Here is a 20563-nt window from a genome sequence, read left to right on the forward strand (position 1 = left end):
CTAGATAAAATCTTATAAAAAAGGTCTGGGACAATGCACACAAAACTGTTAACAAATTACCTTTGGGAATGGGAATGTCTAATTTTTTTTAATTAAAAAAATTTTTTTTATATCTGATTTTTGTTTTACATACTTCTAGATTTAGTTTTTTTAAACCATGAAGAATTCACATATTACCACAGAAATAAAATATGCCATCTGCCTATTCTGAAATAGTATCATTGGCGACTGTACAACGGGGTGTGCTCTTTGAAGGGCTGTTGCCAGTTATAATTGCTCTGGGTCTCTGCTTTCCCCATCACCAAGACGGCTGCACTGGATGACCTCTAGCGGTGAGACATGGATTCTTTCACTTTTACGCCTAGTATCACTTGTGACTAAGAGTACACATTTTCTTAAAAAACAAACAAAAAATCCCAAATATGAACAAACCAGAAAACAAAAGAGAATACTAAACCAAACAAAAAACACCTTAGTGTTGATAGTATATTCTGGGGCCAAGAAATAAAATAAAACTAACTCTTCATCTTTCAGTTTATGATTTCTCTAGGTAGGGAGAAAAACTTAAAAAGGCTTGGAACTCAATTTATACACATCTTTGGTCAAGTTCCACGATTACAGCAGGCCCTCCATACCCGTGGGTTTCACAGTCTGAACATGTATGGACTCTTTTTCTTGTCATTATTCCCTAAACAATATAGTATGACAACTATTTACACAGCATTTACAATGTATTAGGTGTTAGAAGTAAGCTACAGATGATTTAAAGTATACAGGATGATGTGCAAAGGTTGTGTGAAAACACTACGCCACTTCATATAACGGACTTGAGCATCTGCGGATTTTGGTATCTGCAGGGGACCCTGGAACCAATCCCCCTCACATATGAGGGCGAACTGTACTCTTTCAGTATTGAAGAGAAAAATTCAACCATGTTTTTGCCTTTAGGTATCACTATTTTGTACCTTTACATAGAGTATTCACATAGCTAACAATCTCTGATTTCCTATTTGTTTGCTGCAACAGAAAATGAATTTGAAAGTAAATCTGCAAGAGGGCAAAGGAACACGTCTGTTAGTACATGTTCAGTATTTATCAACCTGGGGTGGGACGCAGAGCTTAAAGTTTTTTTAACAGCAACAGAGAAGTTATTGATCTGATAAAAAGCAAAATATCTACAAGCAGAAAAATCTAAAAATGACCCCCTCAAAAGATACATATGTTATTTTATTTTTTATTTTATCTTTTTTGAGGAAGATTAGCCCTGAGCTAACTACTGCCAATCCTCCTCTTTTTGCTGAGGAAGACTGGCCCTTAGCTAACCTCCACGCCCATCTTCCTCTACTTCATGCATGGGACGCCTATCACAAGCATGGCTGTTGCCAAGCGGTGCCATGTCCGCACCTGGGATCCGAACAGGCGAACCCCAGGCCACTGAGAAGCGGAACGTGCGAACTTAACTGCTGTGCCACCGGGCAAGCCCCAATATATATGTTAAAATAAAATACACTGTCTTATACGATAAGAACAAATTAGTACTTAAGGAAACTTAAAACTCTTTGGAATAAACTCAATCAATCCCTTTGTTACACTAATAAATATCAAGTCAGAGTAACTCAAAAGATTCTACATGCAATACATAATATAAATATAAAGTAGACTTTATGTAAGTTAACATTTTAATAGCTCCTGAGCACTAAAAGCAACTTCATTTCTGAATAAGGCAATTATATGAAAATATTAATATTTCTGCCATTTATAATAACGTGAAGACAAGCCCACCATCTTATATTTCATCAGCATGCATCAATTTCTACAGTTAAAATGAAAAAAAAAAAAAAGGTCCAAATTTGAACTTACTCTGTGGCCATAAACAACGCCTGTATAACACTGTTCATATAACATGTATTTCCTAGGTTAATAAGACCAGTTTTCCCAGTTTCAGATTTTCCAGAAAGTCTAGACAAGCAAGATGCCAAAGAATTGGATTGCGAAGTCCAGGCACTTTGACTGAGAATCAATTTAATCTTCTCTTCACTGGGCTTAGGAAAATCCTGTCAGTCATGAAAAGGAAAAATAGTTTAAAAATATAAACTATTCTTGTTATTAACATCATAAAGAAAGTTCTTCCGCTGACATATTTTTTTTTTTTGAGGAAGATCAGCCCTGAGCTAACATCTGCTGCCAATCCTCCTCTTTTTACAGAGGAAGAAGGGCCGTGAGCTAACATCCGTGCCCATCTTCCTCTACTTTTTATGTGTAATGCCTGCCACAGCGTGGCTTGCCACACGGTGCCATGTCTGCACCCAGGATACGAACCGGCGAACCCCGGGCCGCCAAAGCTAACAGCTGTGCCACTGGGCCAGCCCCTCCACTGACATTTAACCTTTCTTTTTTCCCACTTAGTTTTGAAATCACTGACAGTACTTGACCAGCCATCAAAAAATCAAATTATACTACATGGTAAAAATAATCATCTCCTAAAATAAATCTCTGCTGAAGGCAGAGTTTCTCAAGCTGAGGAGTACTCAAGAATCAGGAGTTCAGGTCACATTTGAACTACTTATGTTTCCTATTTGCCAGCAAAATGTTTTCAAAACAAAACTTTGAGTTCAGGGAATATACTGCAGTGTTATTCAAAGACAACAGAATGAGGACTTAAAATTAGCACACAATTGAATAAGCTCAACAAATAATTTGCTAATTTTGTAATACAAAGAAATACCTCCTTTTCATTCACTACCAATATCTACCCAGTATTAACCCTTAGAAATAAAAGCTCAAAGTAATCAGGGGATGGAAAACGAAAGCATTTAAGCACAACGACCTCTGACTTTGAAAAATAAAACTCAATCTCACGGTTAACCATAGAGAAAATTATTACAAGACATAAGAGATAAAATTTTAAGCATTAAGTGATTTCAAGCACGAGCATTGGAGAATAAGGAAACTTGGTAAAATCATTAAGGCTTTTTTTGGACTGCTTTTCCCATGTGGTAATCAGCCCTCAGAAAACATTTTCTGAAGGAAGTTTAATCTCCTGATTTTTTGTTGACAGCTAATAGAAAGCGCTTCCCTTGGGTTAAGAGCGAGGCCCTTGCTTCTTCTGAGACTACTTCAGTTATCAGAATTCTCAATATGTAAAGCACTGAAAAATAACAATCAATTAATAACAGCAACAGCTTTCTTCTATGGACATAGTGACATCATAGGAAGAGATTAACATTACTATCAAATCCATGACACAAAGCTCCTACATGTGCAGACAGTTACTTCTGAAGCGTCAAAGCGTCATACCAGTGGTACTCATTAATTGCTGCAGTCTTGTGTTCTGGGCTAAACCAAAACCACTTTGATTTAGCCAACTATATAATAGCAAAAATATAAAACAGCAAAAAATATCAAAAATATGATAGCAAAAAGAACATGTCTTGTATTCATTTAAGATACAGAAGTGATGATGAAACTTATATTGTATTTCAGATCTCAAAAAGGAACAATATTAGTAGAACTGATTTCTAATAACTTCCGATTAAGTGTGAGTGAGGCAGAGTCTCCAACTCTTTTTGCTACACCCTGATTAGCCATTAAGTTTACTAAGAGGAAAGTGGGCTTATTGTGACCCATTCTTCAAGACAAACAGAATCAGTGCTTTTTAGATCCAATATCTATACAAAGTTGAAAAACAGAGTAATTTCACAAATAATTCAAATAAAGATTCTATGAAATATGGACATTCATGAACAGTTCATAGCAAAAATGGAATAAAAAACAGGGAAGAAATCAAAGTTAAATATTTTATTAAACTGCCTTTCCTTGATTCTAAGGTGTATTTTAAATATTTTAATACTTCTGAACACTAGATGTATTCACTTAATATAGCATTTCTTTTTAACAAATTTCCCCAAAAGCTGTTATAAATTTAAAGATATGCTTGCAACTGATGGCATTGTAGAACTGAAGAAATATGGTTATTCATTTAGATGAGTTATAGCAAATAGGAAAAAGATTACCCCCTAAATATTAGTGAACCCTGATTCCAATTGCATTTTCCAAACAAAAAGCATAGTACCATAAAATAGTAAACTGAATAGCTGGTATAGGAATGTTCCACCACATTCACCTATCACATCTTGGGCTGCAGTTCCACAAATATTGGTCCAACTATCATCATACCTTTATTGCTTCCAGAATAGGTTCGTAGAGATCTGGAAATCCAGAATAATGATACATCATACAGTGTATCAATTCTGTCAATTGCACTAAGAAGGCTGTACTGGAAGGCAGACCATCACTTTTGAAGGAGTGAACCAAATTAACTACATGAGGAACAATCTGAAGAGAAAAAAAGACAAACATTCTTCAACTTACACAAATTGACAATGAATTCTCTAGTCTACAAGTGCAATGCAAATGTTACACGATCAGCAAATACTTTCTTGTATGTTCAGTCACATCCTTTTCCTAAAAAAGTTATGAAGCTAAAAATTTCTAGGGGCCGGCCTGGTTGCGCAGTGGTTAAGTTCGTACGTTCCGCTTCTCGGTGGCCCTGGGGTTCGTCGGTTTGGATCCTGGGTGTGGACGTGGCACGGCTTGGCATGCCATGCTGTGGTAGGCGTCCCACATATAAAGTAGAGGAAGATGGGCGTGGATGTTAGCTCAGGGCCAGGCTTCCTCAGCAAAAAGAGGAGGACTGGCAGTAGTTAGCTCAGGGCTAATGTTCCTCAAAAAAGAAAAAAATAATTTCTAGAATATCAAGGTAAATCTAATTTTCAAAGTCACATATAATTGTAATTCCATGTAAGACCCCTCTCCTCATCCTTATACTTCATCTAAAACACAAACTAAGGTACAAAATAAGAGCCTTAGTCACTGCTGCCATTCTAAAAAAAATGCCTTAAGCTGAAAAAATTAGGGCTATTATATTTACCAGATTGTTCAATAGGAACAAACTTTTAAAAGATAAACCTAGAATTAGCTTGAGAGCTCCATCTAGTGCAAATTTAAGATTTTTCACTTGAAAGAATTACACATACTTTGCACATTTAAAGTCTACTTCAAGAAAGCCTTTGAAATAACTTACGAATGTAACTAAAATTACAGCTCAGGCTAGGATCACCTTTCTTCTGGATAAGCATAGGGACGATGTCCTATGTTAGCATGGTTATTCCCTACCTCCAAAAAGAGGAGATGGTTCTAACGATAAAGGAATCAGAAACTTATTTTTAAGGAACTGAGGTTAAAAATAAAAGGGAACTCTAAAATGCTCATTGCTCATAAACATGTAGAAAACTGTTAGTGTTGATAGTAAGCCCAACAATGTGCTTACATTATAAAATTAGACTAAAAAGTCAATACAGAGTTAATCATATATTTAAGAGGTTATTAACAAAATAAAACAAACTCTATTTTGCAGAAATGGCTCATTTTATCAGTATAGTTCTAGACTTGTTCTAACTAATTATTAATTATAATCTGATGCTACATATTTACACTTCATATGTAAAGGAAGGCATCTTATTATATTCTATTTGTAGAACATTTTTTTGGTTGCTAATTCATGAAAAAAACAAAGTTATAGCTCTATGGTCTAATTCTCAAACAGCAATAACAACAATTACAGTAATATCCCAATTAACTCCCCTTCCTTTCCCCTAAAAAGAATATTCATATTCTTAAATTAACATTGCTATTCTCATTCTGCTCTGTCTGGTTTTACTCTTATGCTTGAGGTCTTAAATCAGTTGCTAGCTTTTGCACTACCTTCTTTAATCTCACCTCCACCAAAGGTATTAATTTGGCCATGAACTAACAGTTCCTAATGAGTTCACTCTATTGCTATCATCTCTACATTTCAAAGCAAATGTGAACTATAATTTTGCTCCTAAAGCCATATCTATCAGATACTCTGTTGCTAAAATAGTCAGAAATCCAATATTATTTTGTTTCCTCAGAGGTGAAGAGAAAGAGAGAGAGAGAAGAGAAGACGGGAAAAGAATTTTTTAAATGATTATTTAATTTACAATTCCAAATCTTCCAAAAGCTTTTCTGGTGTAGATTTGGTCTTTGTAATCCGGTAATATAGTCGTCAACTACTGCATGCTATATGGTCAAAATTGTCACCAACACAGAAATAAGACTAAGTTCTTTACAGGCATATAGATAAACGTGCAAGCAGGCCGTTACCTTCTAAATGCTTCAAAACTGACTTTTTTCTGAAAGAGCAAATCTAAATATTTGTAGACATTATTGTAATACTCATTAAACATAGGTTACTATTTGAGAAAACATGTCTAACATTTAATTACAAGCTTTGATATTTTTTTTCTCTTAAAATAATTCTTTCCCCACTTATAAAAAGCATATGAAAAGCAACTGGGTCCATGATGACACACATTATAAGATCAATCTTGGTTTGCTCTAAAATACTCTCAACATACAATAAAATGAGTAATGATGGTGCTGATTCCAGATTATTACTCATACTTAGCAACTCCTAAACCCGAGTCCTTCGCTGAGTTACTTAGAGTTATAGGTGACTTAACTACCACATGACCTACTACTAGATGCCCAAGTTGATTGTAGTTGAGTAGCAGGTAAGGCTATGCACAGTATGTAGGCAGTAAGTAGGTCTTCGCTTATAGGCTTTACTAAGCCAGATCACAATTTTCAATTTCAGATCTGTTTCTTAAATAAATGATTTCATATTTCAATAAGCCAAATATTTCAAAGTGAACTATTTGTTATTTCAACTACTTTTTTCAGAAAAAAATGCAACTACTACGAAAGGAGATACCTTCCATCTTTTAAAAAACTGTGAGCAAAGAAACAGGTTTAGAATACAGCGTAAGTGACTAATCAGAGAGAGTAACGAATGTCCTTGGTGTGAAGAGCAATAAACACTAGAATGGATGATTAAGATATGCCAGAGAATCCCCTTCCCAGAAATTCTGGAAAAAAACCTTCTCAAATGGCCTATACATAATTGTGCCTGAAGGCGGGGACAAATAATTGATGTTTTTTTTCCTTGGAAGACTTTGCTAGTATACTTGCTATATTAGCTCAAGTTTGAGTTTTGTTTGTATAACAAAGACATATAAAGTTACTGATTGATGATCAAACTCACCAATTAGGGCAATTAACTGTAAAAATCACTCATCTTAAGTGATAATGTATAACGTAATTACTTGTTAGTAAAGTTTACTTACTACAATGCCTGCAGATTTTCATTCAGTGGAAATGAGGCACCGAGCAGCCTATGTGAGTAATATGGTTCTCTGAGGCTAGTTATATTTCTAGCTAATAATCAACAATCAGAATTCTGCACCACTTCATCAGTCTCCTTTGAATTTGTTTGTGGTGGGTCCGTATTTCCAAGATTTTTACATTGTGGTTATATTGATAAGGAGTTTCTAGACTTGTAAAACTGAGGATCAGACCCTGGAGGATGTGAATAACCACACAAAGCACTGCTTTCCTATGATGCCCTAGATAGATAAATGGACAGTTTCCCAAAATAACATTTTGTCATTTCTGTAATGCTTATTACAAACTGTAATAACTGATAAACAAGTCAAATCAAATCAAATCAAAATCAGTGATGCAGCTGGTTAAAATTGGTAGGATTCTGGCTATATGTTAAACATGGGGTCAATAGAATCTGTAGGATATGATTTGAGAGAGAATGAAAAGCTCTAATTATGGGGCTATAAAACAAAGACCGACATTTTCATGCTTTTGAAATTCTAAAGCAGTCACTGGTTTTCAACCACTTTTCTCCTTCTACACTGTTCACATGTGCAACAGACAACCAGTAGTGACACTGACATGTGACATCTCTCATGTGGAGCAGTAACTTTCAATTGCTGATAGTGATTACAAGTGGAGCAGTTTTGGTGAGACCCAAAACATTCTGAAAATATATTCTTTGGAGAGAGATCCCACAGTCCTAATTATCTAAGAAATCATAAAGCTACCTGAAAATACATAGATTTAGAACTAATTTACAATCTTTCACCATATACAAATGTGACTCAATATTAAACTAAAATTTTAAAATGAGGTTTTTCAAGGTAGAAAGCTTGTGTCATAACATACCAAATGGAACGCCTCTGGAGAATGCTGAAAACTGAGCAGCATGTGAGAAAGAACTGCAAGAGCACCGGGTCTCACAAGAGGAAACCAAAGTCGATTAAAAACCTTCAAAAAAGACAAGACATTCACCTTAAGAGTTTGTAGGGAAATCATTAACCCAATCAGTAGTTATTTTCCTAGGGCCCAAAATTATTTATGTGAATATCCCCCTTCCTGGAAAGTTCTATCATAACATAAGTTACTAAACTTTGGGGATGAAGAAATTGGGAAATAACAAAAATATGACAGAGATCAAGAGACTATAATGGCCTAACCAACTCTTAAAACCCCCTGACCAAATAAAAATCTGTCAAACCATGTTTACAAGGTGGATAGCTCCCTGGTCCACTATTCATTCAATTCATTCAAGAAATATTTATTGAGCACCTACTATTGCTTGGCACTATTTTAGGCGCTGGGGATCAAAAAAACAGTCTCTGATCATACAGGGCTTACTGTCTAGAGGTTGGGTGGACACAATAAAAACTAAAATGGAGATAAGTGCTATGAAAGCAGGGTATGATATATAGGGAATGCTGAGTGGCAAAGGGTCTATTTTACATAGGGCATTGAAAAAACATCTTATGAAAAAGGTGACATCTGACTATAAAAAAACTGAAGAGAATGAGAGTAAGACTGGAAGATAGCAGGAAGAAGAGCATAATAAGCAGGGCAAAGGCCCAGCACTGCAAAGGCCCAGAGGCCTCCAGCCTGGTGTATTAGAGACATAGTAAGGAGGGCAGTGTAAGTAAAGCACGGAGACTGAAGCAATAATAGCGGGAGATTAGATGAGAGAAGCAGCAGGTCAAATCATGTGGGACCTTGTGTGACACCTGTAGGGGGCAAAGGGCAGAAGCAGGGAGGCTACTGCAATCAGTACAGCAAGGGATGATGATGACTTTGGACAAGGGTGATAGTGATGTAGCTGGTTAAAAGTGGTACGATTTTAGATGTATTTCAAAAAAGTAGATTCAACAGGATTTGTAGGATACAGGCAGACAGAGAACGAAAAGACACAAGGATGCCTCCAAGGTTTTTGGCCTGAGAGAGTAAAGAGATGGAGTAGACATTTAAGACGGGGAAGCCCAGGTCTGGGAGGGAAAAATCAAGGGTTAGACTGTAGATAAGTTAAATTTGAGATCCAAGTACAGATAGCTGAATACATGAGTATTGAGTTCATAGGGGAATAATGGACTAGAAATATAAACCTTGCAGTCATTAACTTAGAGATGTTATCTAAAGCAATGGGACACATATGTTGTGTACATGAACTGAGAAGAAAGTGGACTAAAGACGAAACTCTAAGGCACTGTAAACTTGGAAAGATCCACTAAAGGAGACTAAGATGCCAGTGAACTAGGACAAAAACTAGGAGAGACTAATGTCCTGGAAATTAAGCGAGGAGAATGTTTCAAGAAGGAGAGATCAACTGTGTCAAGTGCTACTGACAGGTCAAATGAGAGGAGGCCTGAGAAATAATTCCTGGGTTTAGCTACATTGGAAAGCACTAATGTCAAAGACAGTTTTGGCAGAATAATGGTGGTAAAAGCTTGATTAGTTGGATTCAAGAGATAATGGGAAGAATATGTTTTCATGGTAGATATTTGAAAACAGCAAGATTATTTTAATTACCTATACTTAAACAGAATTTTAATTTCTAAAGCCTATTCAAAATCACCAAAAACAAAACCAAAAACAAGAACATATTCAAAATCAGATGCTTTAAAGGGGACAACCCAAAGATAAAAAGATTGATTATACAAGTCCGTACATTCTAATAGATTTATACACTCCCACTTACCAGTTCTATTTTCAGTAAAGTAACATCTATCAAAATAGTAAACTTCTGGACAGCAGCCAGTCCTTTCAGGAGTGCAATCACCCATGTATCCACATGCTGAGCCAATGGCCAGGACAGCCAGTCAATCATTCTGAAAATGGAAGGAAACAAAACTATCAGTATTGAAAATATTTTCAACATTACTTAGTTAGGAATAACAAGAGTTACAGTAGGTAAGTACTCACTCTGTGACTCAATATTTACTGAGCTTGCTTGTGAAAAGCACTGTTCAAGATGTAGAAATCAGTATAATGGGTGTTTGTACTCAAGAAGTTTCCAAACTTATAAGCTGATAGTTTCTTATATAACACATTTCCATAATAAGAATTTCTGATAAATATCATTTTGCATAAATGCCAAGTTTTAAATTTATGCTATATAGCAGTATCAAGAATTTATTAGGCAAATTTACTCTAAGAAGAGCAGTTCAAATATAGCTATCTGAAGTAAGACATACGGATATAAACCAAAATTTCTCCTTTCTGGTGATTACAGTCTAAATATGAAATGCACTGCTAAAAAAGTCTATATTTTTGAATTGTGAAACAGGTTTCTTCATCCCTTTCAAAATCCTATGCAAAAACAGCAAAAGGAAACTTCAAATAGATAAAGGGGTGCTGAATGCGTAAATATCCTAAATGATCTCATTTTGCATTAACGAGTATTTCTCTTCTTGCATATCAACCCAGTTTAACAGAAATAAAGACAAAGTAATATGAGGTCTGATGCAGACTGTCCCTAATGTTAGACATCAATGACAATGAAGACTGGTACAACTCTTTTGGAAAGCAATTGGGCCAAATGTTCCTATTATTTGAACCAGCAATCCACTTTTGGGGACTGTATAAGAAAAGAGTAGTGAAAAAAACAGGTTTTTAATGTCAGAGTGATCTGGTTTAAAAATCTCACTTTGCCATTTATTAGCTGGGGAAGCCTAAATACTTCTGTAAATTATTTAACCTCTTTGTGTGTCAGTTTTGTCATTGATTGATTACAGATAAACATGCTTATTTTACATGGCTGATGTGAAGATTAAATGAGTTAATATAGGACACTGGGAATACTCATTGTGAATGCCTCTCTTCCACCAAATACTAACACATGGCTATAACTAAATAAATACCTTGATCGTACAAAATGTCAAATATAAATCCTCAGTATGGAAAAACACATGACGAAAAGAGCACCTGACATATTAAAAGGACTGGCTTCTAAATTGACATGGTTATTCTCACAATAGCGGTGTTATAACTATCTACATTAATCCTGGAGTGCTACCTTTATTACTATTTTTCTCTTAAGATCAAAATGTTCCATCAAACATTAAGTGTGGCCCCAAAGTCCAAATGCATGTAAACTACAGTATCTGTATGTTCTCTCTGTTCCCTACACACATTTTATTTCCCTTCTTGTTTTTGGCCATCTTCTTCCAACAATGATGGCTATAAGTCATAAAAGTCTGCTTCAATTTGATTGGACTTGCATCTGCCCAAATCCTCTCAGGCACAGGCAATGGAGGATGAGTTATTTTTATGGTTAACTACAGTAACCTTATCCACCATGTACTGGTTACTATTTGAATTTTAAGGACACTCGACCCTGATATACCGATCCAATTTCTTACTATTTAAAGAACATTTAACTATAGTTGTAATTTATGTACTCTGAAGTCTTGTTTCCTCCATTAGACCAGGAGCCAGAGAGCAGTGATCTTGTTCATTTTTGTTTTTTGTTTTTCATCTTTGATCTTTGGATCTCCAGTACTCAGCATAGTGCGTGGCACTGAGAAGGAGCTCAAATTTGTGAATAAATGAAACCATTTCTTTCTATAGCTAAAAAAAAAAAAATACATGCAACTTGAAAACCTTCATTAAAACCGGCAATACTATGAAAGCCCACAAAATAGATTTAATCTTAATTTGTGGAGAATAAAACTAATTTTCACTTTTAGATGGCAACTTAAGTGCTAGATTCACCTTCAGTTTTGCTTGTTCCAATGGTTTAACATTTGGGAAATTTCACATAAAAAACTGGATTTCAGGCTTCTTTTGAAAAATCATACCAGCAACATTGAACTCAAATTTCCTTATGGCAACAAGACAAGTGGAGTTGAGGATCAGCTTTCTCTTTTAGAAGGTGCTTGTGTACCCCATTCCCTATTATTTCAGTTATACCTGGCCTATTTCATATTTTAATGTTACTTTCTGGTCCTGGTATGGTATTTGCATTTCTCTGTATTAGAGAAAATGACAGTAAAGCATGGTAAGTGCTATGTATGGGGAAGTATAAGGTAGGAGTATGGTAAAAATAAACATCCTTTTCAATTACACACGCAGTATAAGAATAATTACTCCTGGTAGATTATTGGCTAAATAGGATTATGTAGGCTAAATTGGAAATGCAATAAAAAAATTGGATCACAATATCCCATAGAAACAAATAGGTAAAAACTAAATTCCAAATATATTTTAAAAACAAAATAAATTGATAACGGTTGTTTTGAAAAGGTTGAAAAATTAAGACTGAGTGTTGAATGCCAAGAAGTAGAATTTGCATTTGATTTAGAAAGTGGTGGAAGTCACTGTAGTTTCTTGATCAGAAGAGAAAAAGAAGTAGGTCAGGATGACTTAGAGAAGAGAGCCAAGTCACTGCTGGCAAAAAGACCAACTAGAAGGCTCTGTTGATTGCATGACTTACGACTTATGAGATGTAAGGAAAAATATTAGCTATTATTACCTAGGCAATGAAGGTGATGGACCAACTGATTTCTAATTTCACTTTCATTTGTGAAATCCATAATTCTCTGAATCTTCCTATTTTACTTACAGGATGACATAATTTAAGATATATTCATCCCAAAGAGAAAGAAATTTTAGTGCTGTTGCAGTCACACTGACAAAGGAATGTTGCTGCTAAGCAGGACACAGAGTTTCATTATGGAGAGATGGATGAGGTCAGTGTGTTTCTTAAAGTAAATGAACAATGATAACTTTACATAAAGACTTGGAAATCAACCATGTATAGGTGAGAATTGATAAAGTGGTAAGAAGAAAGGGAAAAGGAAAATATAAAGAATGGATAATATGAAGAAAATCCTAACAGCACGGTGTCATAGGACTTCTAGAATTTCAAGAACTATAAGTACAAAGACATCAAGAAGATGAGAATAAAACTATAGACCACAGCAAAGACGGCAAGGAGATCACCATAAATTGAAAGCAGTGGGGAGAGAGGCCACTCAGCAGGAACAATAGTTATATAGACTTTTCTCCAATCACAAAGCACTTTCACAAATCTATGGAAGTTAAAGAAGGAATGAGCAACAAGAAATCGGAAGTAAAAGTTACAGGCAAATTGATTTAAGTTCAAGAGCACATGGAAGAAGGAAGAAAAGCTAGAAGAAAAAAAGACTAAATACTGAACAAAAAGGGGAGAAGATGGAGAATGAAAGTCCTCAAAGTGTGTGTTACAGAGAGTGAGATTTGTACACATGTAACTTTATGAGAACCCAACATAAATACTTAAGCTTATATGTTACCTCATGGCTGTAATTCTGTAATAGGTTTACAGAAACAATTTTGTTCCAAATCCCTACATTTTATTTAAATGTGCTACACATACATGCATGAAAAAAATAGAAAACAATTACAAAACAAAAACAGGCAGATATGAAGCAAGACTAGGTAGATAGGAAAAGCTCAAATATAGTCACTGAAATAAAGAAACTCATTAGTTAGAATAATCGGGAGAAAACGAATGAAGTGTACGACAGTATTCACGATCTTCCCTTTAGATCTTTTCAAGGTTTGCTTCCTCATTTCCTGAATGGTCACCTTCTCAGTGAGGCCTTCCTCACCTATCTTATTTAAAATTGCAAACCACTCCCCCACCCTCTATTCCCTTTCTGTCTACTTTTTTCCCCAAAACAGTCATCACTATCCAACATACTAAATTATTTTATCATATTTAATCAAATCTAAAACATAAATCAATTTTAGATATATAATTATGTACCACTAAAGCAGGCAAAGTCCTGCCAATTGAACTAGAACACCAATGACTACACCTTTTGACATTTTAACATCTCTGAAATTAAGATGCGTCTTGGAATCTTGAAATTATTAGTTTACTCTCTGCCTCCCCAACTAGAAAGTAAGCCCCAGAGGAGAGATATTTTTATCCATTTGTTCAAGGAGGTTTTGAAACACTGCCTGGCACTCATGGTAAGTGCCTAAGAAATGTGATTTGAATAAATGAATGAATGATTGAATAAATAAAAGCAAAAAAAGTGCTGACAAGGATAAATAATATTATGTTTACAGCTAGAATTACAAGAATAAAACTGCAAAACAGGAACTGGCCACCTAGTCGAGTGGTTAAGCTGGTGCGCTCCACTTCAGTGGCCCAGGGTTCACAGGTTCAGATCTTGAGTGCGGACATACACACGGCTCATCAAGCCATGCTGTGGCCACACCCCACATAGAAGAACTAGAAGGACTTATAAGTAGGATATACAACTATGTACTGGGGCTTTGGGGAGGAAAAAAAAAAAAGAGGACGATTGGCAACAGATGTTAGCTCAGGGCCAATCTTCCTCACCAAAACAAAAAAAGTATATATATTAAAAAAAAAAAACCAAACTGCAAAACATCAAGGATAGAGAAAACCATAAATGTTCCCAAAAAAGCCTAACTACTCACCAAGGAATGACAACTGGACTGACAGCCGACTCCACATCGGCAACAATAGATGCCAGAAGACTATGCTGTATTATTTTCGAAATGCCAAGAGTAAAAAAGACTATAAAATTAGAATTCTGTATCTTGCCAAATCATCTATTTAAGAATAAGGAAGAAAAAACACATTTCAAACAGACAAAGGCTAAGAGTGTACTATTTCCTGGTTGAAAGAGAAAGCAAAAGTATGCACTTAGCTAGAAAAAAAAAGATTCCAGAGGGAAGAAATAGGTTGCAGCAAAAAGCAACGAGCAAAGAAATTAGTAAAATATATTGATAATCCAACCAACTCCTGACTGTACAGTAAGTGTATATGTGTGTATGTTTTTGGAATTTAAAAAAAGTTGAATTGAAAATGGGTTTGTGAATTACTGGGATGCCTGTAAAGACTATAGCAAGGTAAACAATTCATTCCAATTAATTTGGAGAATTTCTATATATTTGATTCCACGATTTCAGTTTTAAACATTTCTCTAAGTTTTTCACTACCCACAAAATACAACAAAATATCTCCTCCTCCCAAATCTACAATTACCATCTATAGCGTCATGAAAGTACCTGCAAAGAGCTTGGGTCATACTTGCATCTTTTACATTTGGATCCGTAGTAAGGCTCCTGATGAGAACTGTTATCATCTGAAGAGGAATATGCTGCACAAGGCTTGCCAATGCTACAGAAGGTTCAAATGACGCATCTATTTTTTTAATTAAAAAGAAAAAGGAATATGGCAAGAAGGTTCAAGTGAAGTATTTAGAGAGAACAACAATTTACCAAAAAAAAAGTAACTGCAGCAAAGGTGTTAATCAGGAAGCAGTTGTTATGCTCCACCTCATGGGTAGACTAACATACAAGGAATGTTAAATTACAGAAAGGAGAGAGGAAAAGCGAGTAGCAACGATGGCTCATTCTATAGACAGAACTATTGCAATATAAAAATTATTGTTCACTATCACCATACTTAGTCCATAAATTATTTTTTCTTGCCCTCTTTCATAAAGTTGCTATTGTGCTAAAATATTCATCTGTAAAGCAGTAGTCAGGAAAGAAGCGCAAGGTATCTTTTAAATTCCCACTTCAGATCCTCCACAGTAACTTACAACTATTAATCACCATAGTCATTACATTGCTCTAAGGAAGATTTTACAAATCTCTTAAAGAAGTAGAAATTAAGATGAATTTTGGGGGGACTTTGCTTGAACTATATAACAATTAAGCAAGCACAAGGTGAGCACCTTTACTACTACAGTTAGAAAAGTTCTGGGGAAATCTAACAGTTCTAGCAACACAGGCAACACACAAAAAATTACAATTAATAAAATCAACTCAGATACTGCAAATATATAGCTGGTAATTCTTTCATAAATGTATTTAATTCATCAGAATGCATGGAGCTTGCATTGGAACTCTACTCTTATTCCCACTTGTAAGATAGAAGGAGGACACCTCCTTTGCAAGTTCAATTTCGAGTAATAGCCAGGGAGAATGGTTGTGGCAAGCAGAGAGGAAGTGAACATGGTTTTGGATCTGTTGTTTCACAACTTGCAGAGCTGGGAAGCTCCAAGTCCCAACAGGGAATGTAAACGCACAGGTAAAATTCCTGGATGAGAAAGCATTTTCTTGCCAAGTATCACTTGACTCTGTCCTGCTTTCTAAGGATGCAGTTGGTGGGCTATACCGAGAGTACAAAAACACCTACTGAAGGTCTCATACTCCTTCCTTTCCCTCATTCTACCTATATCCTCTCTCACAAACACTACTGTAGACAGAAAATGTCAATATTCAAAAACCACATAGTTAACTGAGATAATCCAGAAATAAAACACACTGCAACGATAAAAGGGGAAAATTCAAAAATGGGGGAAAAACTCATCACAACAAGATGATAGGGTCACAGTACAATAATATGATAAACATCATTACACTACCATTAGTCACTAAGGAATGGAAGCTTTATATAATAGCTGTCATCCTCAAAGGATTCCCTAACTTGAGCAAAGGCTGGTAATTAAGCAACTTGTTTAGTGTCAAAGGTCTTAGACCTCGGCGTCCCCAATCTTCAAAATAGGAACACTGGCTGTTTTTTAAGGTACAAAGTCACAGCCTGAATAGAGCAGCGGATGGGAATAAAATTTTGGATAAGGGTATTCAAGTTTGTGCTCCACGAAGGCTGTTTTTAAGACGTGTGTGAGAGAAACACAGAGAATCTCCAAGAGAGATTTTCTCGGAATCTAAAGACACTTACCTGTGGAAGAAATGCTTGCAAAAACTTCCTGCAGGGAAGGCAGGAGCGTGGAGTGCTCGGCCTTCCAGATGTTCTGCAGCAAGTTACTCACTTTCGTCACCTGGGAGACATATTCCCGCAGCTCTTTCTCTTGGGTGGATACGCACTGGAAGTGGCCGATGGTTCGAACGAGCTGTTGACAGAAGGTGATGGACAGTTTCCCCTTGGGGATGCACTGCACGAAGTCGGTCAGGAGGTCGCTCAGGCGGGCACAGAGCTGCGGCTCCGGCCGCTCGCACACCATCCGCAGCACCTCCACCTGCAGCAGGCTGAAGAGGTCCAGCACCGACGGGCAGCTCATGATCAGCTTGAGGCCGTTGTGAATGTAGTCCAGGATGGCGACGTCCTTCCTGTCCAGCGAGTGGTAGCCCTGCTGAAGGAGGCCCAAGACGAAGGTCTTGTTGAAGAAGGACTCGAACTCCGGCCGGTGGTACCGCGCGTAGGCCTCCAGCACTTGGTGCCCCACCTGCCGCTGAAAGGGGTCCTGGCCCTCCAGGATGAGCCGGGTCGTCAGGTCAAACATGGCCTCGCACTGCGCCTTGTCCAGCCAATGCTCCGCCGATTCCACCACCTTCCGCACAATCATCCGCTTTAGGGACAGCGGGTGCGAAGAACTCACCAGGCCCTCCAGGATCTTGTCCATTGTCGCCACACAGCAAGGCCAGGGCCAGGGGGTAAGGAGCGGTAGGCCACAGCCCCGAGGTGGAGCAGAAGAGCCCCGCGGCGGAGGTGAACTTCGAGCGCAGCAAGAGCGGGACCGACCACCGCCACCGCCGCCTCAGCAGCCACATTTATCAGGCAGGGGGCCCATCCAAGCCCGGGCGGGAGTTGGGAAGCCTGGGACGCGTAAGAACCGGCACTGCCCGTGAAGGACCTAAGTAGCCAGAGGCCCGCACTCCGCCGCCGCCCCGGGCCCGAGGTCCCTCTCAGCATCAGCGCGGAGAGGCCAGCGGGGGCCCCCGGCGGCGGCGGGCGCTCAGGGCCCGGGGCTGCGAGCTGGGAGATGGAGGAAGCCCGCCTCCGCGGCCTGGAGCGGTTGTGGGCGTCCGGGCTCCAGGAGGTCGTGAACTAAAACCGGCCCTGGGTTGAGTTAGGAGCCGCTGTCACGGAGGATATCCCATCAGCCGCGGAGACGAGCAGGCGAATACCTTTGACCCGGATTCAGAATGTCCCGCAAACAGGAAGTGGAGGACGTAGGAGCCTCCGGAAAGGCCCGCCCCTCCGCCCCTCCGCCCCTCCGCCCCTCCGCCCCTCCGCCCCTCCGCCCCTCCGCCCCTCCGCCCCTCCGCCCCTCCGCCCCTCCGCCCCTCCGCAGCCCTAACTCGCGGTCTCCCTCCCGGCTGCGCTCGGACCCCGCCTCGCCCCGCCCCCTTCGCTGCTGCGCAGGCGCGGCCGCCTCCAGTCGAATCGCGCGGCGACGCCCGCGTCGTGGGGAATCGTGTGTCGAGTTGCAGGCGGCTTTTCGAGAGCAGCGGCCCGGAGCGGTCGCGGTGGAGATGGCGGCGACTCTGGGATTCCGACCCTCCGGTCTCTGTCGATTCTGTCCGCCTCAGGTTACTTGTGAAAGCCCGAAAAAGGGCTCTTTATGTAAAATCTTGTGAATGCGAAAGTTTTGGTTACTCAAGCAGAAGAGCATTTGGAGAGAAAGTAAGGAAAAGAACTCAGAACTCGGATTGAGGAGAAATCGTTTAGGGTCTTGCTTCGTTCCTCGAGAAATGAGCTAGAGTTCGTACATGCCAGTGCCTTGCTCCTACGTTGTGCTGCTTAAAGTAAGGACTGTACTGGCCCAGCAGTTGAGCGACGGTTGGTATCAGCAGAGGTTTGTTTCATGAACCCTCTAGCAGGTATCTTTCTCGTGAGCTTTTGTGGCATATCGAAAATTTATAAGCTGTCCAAAAAGTGGGAGGAGACTGAGAAAAATGACAAATGAGAAACAGTGAAAAAGTATATATATGCTTGTGTCATATATAAAAGTGTGAAAACAAAACCAGGTGAAAATTTCACAATACATTTAATGTATGTGTATGCTGACATTGAAGATGGTTTGCAATAAAGAAGAACATGATGCAGTCATCATACGTGTGCTCTTTGAAGTTAAATTCCAAAAATTCACAATAAGAATTTAGGCTTTAATCAGAGAGCTTTAAATTGGAAAATATTGCCTAATTATAGTCCCGTTCAGTCTTGGCTAATGCAGTTGTGAAATCAGACATTAATGGTCTCTAATACAGACAAAACTTTGAAGAAATAGTTCGTTTAAAATGTCCAATAGAAAAATGAACAATATTGTACGTTGTTTGCTTTGCTAAATAGTTTTGGGTTTTTTTTAACCAATTTACACAGTGATTACACCAATATGTTTAAGACATCACTTAGGGTAATCTTAAGAAGAATGGTGATTTAGACAAAATAGCTGAGCAGAGGAAACGAGACTGAACTTGTAGGAAGAGATTGAAGATAAAAGAGAAATGAGCTAATTGATGGATCTGAAAGACACTCTTGCTAGAGCACAGGAATAGTTTTAGAACTTTTCAAATAGGTGGAAGATAAAACTAGAGAGAAAGGTTTGACTTTACTGGGAATGGTGCCACATTGGAAGACAAAGACAACATAGTAAAGCACTAAGAGGAAGGAATGATAGGATTGTGGATTTGAGGTGTAGCAGAGAAGATTTGGAATTAGCGTTTGTGGAGGATTTGCTAGGGAGCCAACTGAGGATGAATGAAGATTGCTGAACAATACTAGTGAAGCGATTACTCCAGAGAAGACAGGAGAAAAAGATTAGTTAGTTAAAAACTTGACAGATTACTTTGAATCATCAATAACATTTCTCCCCTTCAGTTAATGTTATGTCTTGAGAAATTGAATGTTGTAAAATAAGATGTCTGAGAGAACATGGTGCAAAAGACAGATAACAGTTTCATCCTATCAGGCTTCCAAAAGCACCGTGACTCAGTATTTTTTAAGTGCTTCTTGAGTGATAGATGCGTGAAATAAAATATTTGGTAGGTTTTTATGCCAAAGTATTCAAAACATGTTTCCTTTTGCCATTGGTAAAGCGTACATATTATGCTCTTCTATGGTTATAAGATTTCAGTGGAAAGTAGCCCAGTTTAAATAATTTATTTTATAACATAACTAAAAATTATAACAGTACCATGTTCCTGTTCAACATTTTAAAATATTTTCAGAAGTGTATCGAAAGGTTTTGTTGCAGTGTGCCATGCCACTGATCACTGGGTTAGATGGCACTATTGCTAAAGGCTTTAAGATTTTGTGTAAGGATTTAGTCTAAGGCCCGAATTGCTAATTAAATGGTTTTTTAAATATCTTCGATCTGGGAATGGGAGCTAAGTGATGGGATGGGGAATTATTCCTTATTAAGTACCCTCTATTTGCATGAGACTCAATATATTATACTTTATCCTTAGTTCTCAAAACCGACCTTTGGAAGTACAACTTCATAGCTGTATTTTATACATAAGGTAATGAAGCCATGAAAGATTAAGTAAAAAGCTATTAGGTGAATGTTGTGTGTGTGTGTGTGAGTGTGTGCGTCTGTTTGCGATGAGC

At 38.0% G+C, this 20563-nt stretch overlaps 1 protein-coding gene across 2 annotated transcripts in view; it reads right to left on the reverse strand.

Annotated features, from left to right (window-relative positions):
• Nucleotides 1-18158, reverse strand: part of USP38 (ubiquitin specific peptidase 38) — a 31368-nt gene extending 13210 nt beyond the window's left edge. Inside the window, exons 1-6 of one of the 2 annotated variants that reach the window (XM_001502129.7) lie at nt 16952-18147; nt 15268-15403; nt 9935-10064; nt 8098-8199; nt 4177-4335; nt 1861-2054 (exon numbers count right to left, since the gene is read on the reverse strand). In XM_001502129.7, the coding sequence (XP_001502179.1) occupies nt 1861-2054; nt 4177-4335; nt 8098-8199; nt 9935-10064; nt 15268-15403; nt 16952-17633 (1403 nt within the window). In that variant the 5' untranslated portion in view covers nt 17634-18147. Of the gene's footprint in view, nt 1-1860; nt 2055-4176; nt 4336-8097; nt 8200-9934; nt 10065-15267; nt 15404-16951 lie in introns of both variants that reach the window. The other variant, XM_023636499.2, reaches the window with a different exon arrangement.
• Between the last annotated feature and the right edge of the window lie 2405 nt (nt 18159-20563).

The sequence above is a fragment of the Equus caballus genome, chromosome 2, assembly GCF_041296265.1.
Source record: "Equus caballus isolate H_3958 breed thoroughbred chromosome 2, TB-T2T, whole genome shotgun sequence".
Taxonomy (NCBI): domain Eukaryota; kingdom Metazoa; phylum Chordata; class Mammalia; order Perissodactyla; family Equidae; genus Equus; species Equus caballus.